This window comes from Sphaeramia orbicularis, unplaced genomic scaffold (genome assembly GCF_902148855.1).
Source record: "Sphaeramia orbicularis unplaced genomic scaffold, fSphaOr1.1, whole genome shotgun sequence".
Classification (NCBI taxonomy): domain Eukaryota; kingdom Metazoa; phylum Chordata; class Actinopteri; order Kurtiformes; family Apogonidae; genus Sphaeramia; species Sphaeramia orbicularis.
Window position 1 is genome coordinate 77,488 of NW_021941694.1, and position 7,809 is coordinate 85,296.

Sequence of the window (7,809 nt, forward strand, 5' to 3'; positions counted from 1 at the left end):
GGACAGTCTGTGGACAGTCTGCGGACAGTCCTGTGGACAGTCCTTCTAATGGTCCAAACTTTGTAAACAGAAGCACATGAGAGAAACTGCACTGGCATTGGACAGAAATGTGGTGGGCGGGGTCAGTCAGAGACAGTGGGTGTAAACCAACATGGCAGTCCTTGGTTCTGCTCTAGAACGTGTTGAACATGTTGAAGCTGTGGGAGGTGTCCATCCTCAGTGTGTCCTCAGTCTCATTCGTCTGTTCGTCTGTCTGTCATTCCTCATGCTGAACAGTTTCTTAGTTCCATCCACCACAAACAAACCATGTGTTTACATGGTTGGGGTTCTAGATAAATGATTAGAGGTTCTTTCAAACAGTTCCTCCAAACTTCAGAGGGGTTCTAGATAAATGATCAGAGGTCTTTTTTCCCTCTGGACATCAAACCCTCTGGTTGAAGGTTCCACTCTGTGCTCTGACGGTCTAGGTTCTGTATGGCGGTGGAACCGTCGCCTCAGAACGTCCAGTGTTCCACGGTGGTGGTGGTGGGGTTCTGTGTGGGTATTTGTGTGGATTCTCTTTGGGTTCTGTGTTGGTTCTCTGGTTCTGCCACCGTCTAAACACATGCATTAAAGGGTTAACTGCTTCATCTGACCAACCTATCAGGGGGAGGGACTCACCTGAAACCTACCTGTGATAGGCTCCGCCCTCACAACCCTCTGCAGGACAAGGTCATTCAGAAGATGAATGAATGAATGAATGGATGAATAAATGAATGAATGAATGAATGGATGGATGAATCAATGAACAGATGAATGAATAAATGGATGAATGAATGGATGGATGGATGAATTCATGAATGAATGGATGAATGAATGAATGAATGAACAGATGAATGAATAAATGGATGGATGAATTCATGAATGAATGAATGAATGAATAAATGAATTATGGATAAATGAATGGATGAATAAACGGATGGATGAATGAATGAACATAAATGGATGAATGGATGAATGAATGAATGAATGAGTGGATGGATGAATGAATAAAAACAGATGAATAAATGAATGAATGAATAAATGGATGAATGAATGGATGGATGAATGAATTGGTGAATGGATGGATGAATGAATGGATGAATAAATGGATGAATGAATGAATAAACAGATGAAAGAATGAATGAATGAATAAACAGATGAATGAATGAACAGATGAATAAATGAATGAATGAATAAACAGATGACTGAATGAATGGCTGAAAAAATGGATGAAATAATGAATGAATGAATGGATGGATGGATGAATGAATGAATGAATGGAAAAGATGAATGATATTTAAATGGATGGATGAATAAACGGATGAATGAATGGATGAATGAATAAATGGATGAATGAATGATGGATGAATGAATGGGTGAATGAATGAATAAACGGATGAATGAATGATGAATAAATGAATGAATGGAGGAATAAATGGATGAATGAATGAATGAATAAACAGATGAATAAATTAATAAATGATAAACAGATGAATGAATGAACAGTTGAATAAATGAATGGTTGAATGAATGAACAGATGACTGAATGAATGGATGAATAAATGGATGAATTAATGAATAAATAAACAGATGAATAAATGGATGAATGAATGAATGAAAAAGATGAATGGATTAATGAATGATGGATGAATAAACGGATGAATGAACAGATGAATGAATGGATGAATGAATAAACAGATGAATGAATGATGAATAAACGGATGAATGAATGAATAAAAACAGATAAATGAATGAATGAATGGGTGATCGGATGAATGAATGAATGGATGAAGAAATGAATGAAAGAATGAATGGATGGATGAATGAATGAATGAATGAATGAATGAATGAAAGTTATAAACAGATCAGACGTCATCGTTACGATATAAATATATTTGGAAACAGTATTACATAGAAAACAGTCAAATACAAAGACAGGATTTGAACATTTGTAAATAATCCCACACAGCACTTGAATGCATCACAGGTTTGTTTGGTTTTCTACAAAGTTGACACACAGCACAAAAACACACACATAAACACACATGAACACACATACAAACACACACACATGAACACACACACATAAACACACATGAACACACAAACAAACACACACACACATGAACACACACAAACACACACGCAAACACACATGAACACATAAACAAACACACACATGAACACACACACACATGAACACACACGAACACACACACACACACACAAACACACATGAACACATAAACAAACACACACATGAACACACACATGAACACACACACATGAACACACACAAACACACACACGAACACGCACACACACACACACACACAAACACACATAAACACACATACATAAACACACACGAACACACACACATGAACACACAAACACACACATAAACACACACATGAACACACACACAAACACACACATGAACACACACACATAAACCACACAAACACATGAACACACACATGAACACCACAAACACACACATGAACACACACACAAACACACACACATAAACACACACAAACACATGAACACACACATGAACACACATGAACACACAAACACACACATGAACACACACACACATAAACACACACATGAACACCACAAACACACACAAACACATGAACACACACACATAAACACACACATGAACACAAACACACACACACACACACATAAACACACACAAACACATGAACATACACACGAACACACATGAACACACACATGAACAGTCCTTGAAGGCATCACCAGAACACATGTCCTGAAAACAGATTACAGAAGGTTCAGCCGTTTATCCACAGGAGCTCCACCCCTCTGCAGAGCTCCACCCCTCTGCAGAGCTCCACTTTTTTTTTTTTTTTTAACAGTGCTTCTTTTTTATTTTATTAAATTTTTTTGAACAGTGCTTTTTTTTTCTTTTTTTGAACAGTGTTTTTTTTTCTTTTTTTGAACAGTGTTTTTTTTTCTTTTTTTGAACAGTGTTTTTTTTTTTTTTTTTTGTCTTTTTTTGAACAGTGTTTTTTTTTTTCTTTTTTTGAACAGTGTTTTTTTTTTTCTTTTTTTGAACAGTGCTTCTTAACGCCGGTGGATCAGGACTGTTTAGTGACTGGATGTTTTCGTTGTCATGACGACAGCCAGTCATCAGTTCCCATGTTTGCTCCTGTTGATAATTCGGCTGAAGTTGAACGTGTTTCAAATATAATATTGATCACATGACACATAGGGGCTTCTTCTGGTTGGTAGACAGAGGCATTTCCATGGAAGCTGCCTCCCGTCTCAGGACGCCTCGGTCCACGTGGTCACCCAGTGTTTTTTCCTCTTCCTGTTCGTGGACTCCGCCTCCTCTTCAATCAGGAAACCATCGGTGTACCGCTGCCGACGCTGCTCGTCTTTACCCATAATCCTCCCCTGGTGGAGCGCCGCCTCCTGCCACGCCCCCCTCCGCACAAAGAAACCACACTGAGGACAAAGGACACGGATGTACAGGGTGGGGAAGCAAAATGTACAATATTTTGAGGCAGGGATTGAAAGACAGTGTATGACCAATTACTTTATTGAAAGTCATGAGAATTTATTTGCCACAAGAAAATGTCCATAATAGAAAATGTTTTTATTCTATGTGTCCTCCTTCTTTCTCAATAAGTGCCTTCACACGCTTCCTGAAACTTGCGCAAGTGTTCCTCAAATATTGGGGTGACAACTTCTCCCATTCTTCTTTAATAGTATCTTCCAGACTTTCTGGTAATAGTTTTGCTCATAGTCATTCTCTTCTTTCCATTATAAACAGTCTTTATGGACACTCCAACTATTTTGGAAATCTCCTTTGGTGTGACGAGTGCATTCAGCAAATCACACACTCTTTGACGTTTGCTTTCCTGATTACTCATATGGGCAAAAGTTTCTGCAAAGGTATGGATAATAGTGTTAGGTATGATTATGACATCAGTATATGTTTGGGTTCAAAACAACTGACGTAGTGTCTGCTGAGAAAAAACAACTAAATGTTCAGTGTACATTTGGCTTCCCCACCGTGTAGACACTTGACGTAGGATTCATGAGTCATGTGATCTGAAAGAACCAATCAGATCCTACTGTCAGGAGTCATGTGATCCATCCTCATCAATCACTGATCAGAACATACTGGTAATAAATTCAGAATATCATTGACAACGTATCAGGTCCCGACCCACGTTCACATGACAACCAGACCAGGTGACCCCAAGTGACCACAGGTGACCCTAGTTGGGACAGGTGACCATAGGTGACCACAGGTGACCCCAGGTGGGACAGGTGACCCCAAGTGACCCCAGATGACCCCAGGTGACCACAGGTGGCCCCAGGTGGGAAAGGTGACCCCAGGTGACCACAGGTGACCACAGGGGACCCCAGGTGACCACAGGTGACCCTAGGTGGGACAGGTGACCACAGGAGACCCCAGGTGACCCCAGGTGACCCTAGGTGGGACAGGTGACCCCAGGTGACCACAGGTGACCCTAGTTGGGACAGGTGACCATAGGTGACCACAGGTGACCACAGGGGACCCCAGGTGGGACAGGTGACCCCAAGTGACCCCAGATGACCCCAGGTGACCACAGGTGGCCCCAGGTGGGAAAGGTGACCCCAGGTGACCCCAGGTGGGACAGGTGACCACAGGTGGGACAGGTGACCACAGGTGACCCCAGGTGGGACAGGTGACCCCAGGTGGGACAGGTGACCCCAGGTGGCCACAGGTGGGACAGGTGACCACAGGTGGGACAGGTGACCACAGGTGGGACAGGTGACCCCAGGTGGGACAGGTGGCCACAGGTGGGACAGGTGACCCCAGGTGGGACAGGTGACCCGAGGTAGGACAGGTGACCACAGGTGGGACAGGTGACCACAGGTGGGACAGGTGACCACAGGTGGGACAGGTGACCCCAGGTGGGACAGGTGACCACAGGTGGCCACAGGTGGCCACAGGTGGGACAGGTGACCCCAGGTGGGACAGGTGACCACAGGTGGCCACAGGTGGCCACAGGTGGGACAGGTGACCCCAGGTGGGACAGGTGACCCCAGGTGGGACAGGTGACCCCAGGTGGGACAGGTGACCCCAGGTGGGACAGGTGACCCCAGGTGGGACAGGTGACCCCAGGTAGGACAGGTGACCACAGGTGGGACAGGTGACCCCAGGTGGGACAGGTGACCCCAGGTGGGACAGGTGACCCCAGGTGGGACAGGTGACCACAGGTGGCCACAGGTGGCCACAGGTGGGACAGGTGACCACAGGTGGGACAGGTGACCCCAGGTGGGACAGGTGACCCCAGGTGGGACAGGTGACCACAGGTGGGACAGGTGACCACAGGTGGCCACAGGTGGCCACAGGTGGGACAGGTGACCCCAGGTAGGACAGGTGACCACAGGTGGGACAGGTGACCCCAGGTGGGACAGGTGACCACAGGTGGGACAGGTGACCCCAGGTGGGACAGGTGACCATAGGTGGGACAGGTGACCACAGGTGGCCACAGGTGCATTTACCTTCCAGAGCAACAGACAGATTAGAGCCAGCAGGACCATCCCGGCGAGGACCGAGACCACCATGACCCAAAGGGGGGCGCCAGAGTCCAGCTGCTGCCCCGCCTCTGGGTAGACCAGGACCTGGATCTGCAGAACACAGGGTGCATCACATGACGTCTGAACCACAACCTGATTGGTCAAAGGTGAGGGTCATAAGGTCATCTGTTCTTTAAATGTGTTGGTTCTCCAGCGGGTTCTCTTACCTCGGTTGTCTGTGATTCCATGTTGACGCTCTGGTTCTTCGTCTTCAGTTTCAGCGTTGCTCGTCCTTGAACCAACACCATCGTGGCATCGTTGAAGTCCTGACAGGACCCGCCCCCAGGGGTGAAAACAACCAATGAAAAACAGGAAGTCAAACACAACATCCAACCAGTGCTGAACATCACTGGGATGACATCACACAGGTGGAGCAGATGCAGGGCTCTGATTGGTTGGTAACATACCTCAATCATGGTGGAGTTCCAGAGTCTGGATTGAAGCGTCAGCGTTGCAGAGTTGTTGATGTTGGTCAACGGACACACAAACGTCACACATTTGGCTCCGTGTGCACAGTCCTGGACATGGGTCGAGCAACACGTCAACATGGAGCAACACGTCAACATGGAGCAACAGGTTAACATGGAGCAACACGTCAACATGGAGCAACACATCAACAAGAAGCAACACATTGACATGGAGCAACACGTCAACATAGAGCAACACATTAACATGGAGCAACACGTTAACATGGGACACGTCAACATGGAACAACATGTCAACATGGAGCAACATGTCAACATGGAGCAACACGTCAAGGAGCAACACATCGACATGGAGCAACACGTCAACATGGATCAACACGTTAACATGGAGCAACACGTTAACATGGGACACGTCAACATGGAGCAACACGTCAACAAGAAACATGTCAACAAGGAACACGTCAACATGGAACATGTCAACATGGAACAACATGTCAACATGGAGCAACAGGTCAACATGGAGCAACAGGTCAACATGGAACATGTACAGAGCGTGAATGTGTCATGGACTGAGCGTCTGTAAATCTGAGGATTTCACTGTTTTCTCCAACACAAAGTCCAGTTTTATACCACAGTTAAACCACTGATCCCCTCTGTTAGCTTAGCTCTGTTAGTTTAGCTCTGTTAGCTTAGCTGTGTTAGCACAGCTCTGTTAGCTTAGCTCTGTTAGTTTAGCTGTGTTAGCTTAGCTCTGTTAGCTTAGCTCTGTTAGCACAGCTCTGTTAGTTTAGCTCTGTTAGCTTAGCTGTGTTAGCTTAGCTCTGTTAGCACAGCTCTGTTAGTTTAGCTCTGTTAGCTTAGCCCTGTTAGCTCAGCTCTGTTAGCTTAGACACCGTCCAGGTGGACCAGAAGAAGACTATCTCTTCAGAATAAAGGCTCTGATTGTTCTTCTAACTCTGCACACACAGGATGTTTTGTCTCTAAACACCTCAGACTGACAGACTGGTTCTGGTTCTGGATGGTTCTGTTCGGTACCAGAGTGTAGAACTTCTTCTTCTGTCCCTGCAGGTAAAGTGCAGCTAAAGGCGTCACTGACTCCTCCTCCTTCGTCTCATTCACCTCCTCTTCCTCCTGCAGACTCCTCCTCCTCCTCACTTTGTCCTCTGGGAGCTGATTAAACACAACACACAACTTTAGGGGGTTGATGATGTCGTTGCCATAGTTGCCCTGAGCTTTAGGGGGTGATGACGTCGTTGCCATTATTGCCCTGAGCTTTAGCGGGTTAATGACGTCGTTGCCATAGTTACCCTGAGCTTTAGAGGGTGATGACATCGTTGCCATAGTTGCCCTGAGCTTTAGGGGGTTGATGACGTTGTTGCCATAGTTGCCCTGAGCTTTAACGGGTTAATGACATCGTTGCCATAGTTACCCTGAGCTTTAGAGGGTGATGACGTCGTTGCCATAGTTGCCCTGAGCTTTAGGGGGTTGATGACGTTGTTGCCATAGTTGCCCTGAGCTTTAGAGGGAGACGACGTTGTTGCCATAGTTACCCTGAGCTTTACGGGGTTAATGATGTCGTTGCCATAGTTGCCCTGAGCTTTAGAGGGAGATGACGTCATTGCCATAGTTACCCTGAGCTTTAGGGGGTTGATGACGTTGTTGCCATAGTTACCCTGAGCTTTACAGGGTTAATGATGTTGTTGCCATAGTTGCCCTGAGCTTTAGAGGGTTGATGACGTCGTTGCCATAG

At 45.7% G+C, this 7,809-nt stretch overlaps 1 protein-coding gene across 1 annotated transcript; it reads right to left on the reverse strand.

Moving 5' to 3' along the window:
* Positions 1–3,089: 3,089 nt before the first annotated feature.
* On the reverse strand, positions 3,090–7,391 carry LOC115416824 (integrin alpha-3-like). The gene is made up of 5 exons (XM_030130708.1): positions 7,095–7,391; positions 6,042–6,152; positions 5,802–5,900; positions 5,560–5,685; positions 3,090–3,504 (listed from the first exon to the last, which is right to left on the reverse strand). The coding sequence occupies exons 1-5, from the start codon at positions 7,389–7,391 to the stop codon at positions 3,322–3,324; spliced, it is 816 nt and encodes a 271-aa protein (XP_029986568.1). The 3' UTR covers positions 3,090–3,321.
* Positions 7,392–7,809: the final 418 nt, after the last annotated feature.

What these genes read in the sequence shown, in the direction of transcription:
- LOC115416824 (XM_030130708.1), bottom strand. Translation starts at nt 7,391, where the DNA reads ATGTCATCACCCTCTAAAGCTCAGGGTAACTATGGCAACGACGTCATT. An exon ending in AGAAGAAGTTCTACACTCTG is followed by an intron (nt 6,153 to 7,094) that starts GTACCGAACAGA and finishes ACCCATGTCCAG; the next exon opens with GACTGTGCACACGGAGCCAA. An exon ending in GGAACTCCACCATGATTGAG is followed by an intron (nt 5,901 to 6,041) that starts GTATGTTACCAA and finishes GGGTCCTGTCAG; the next exon opens with GACTTCAACGATGCCACGAT.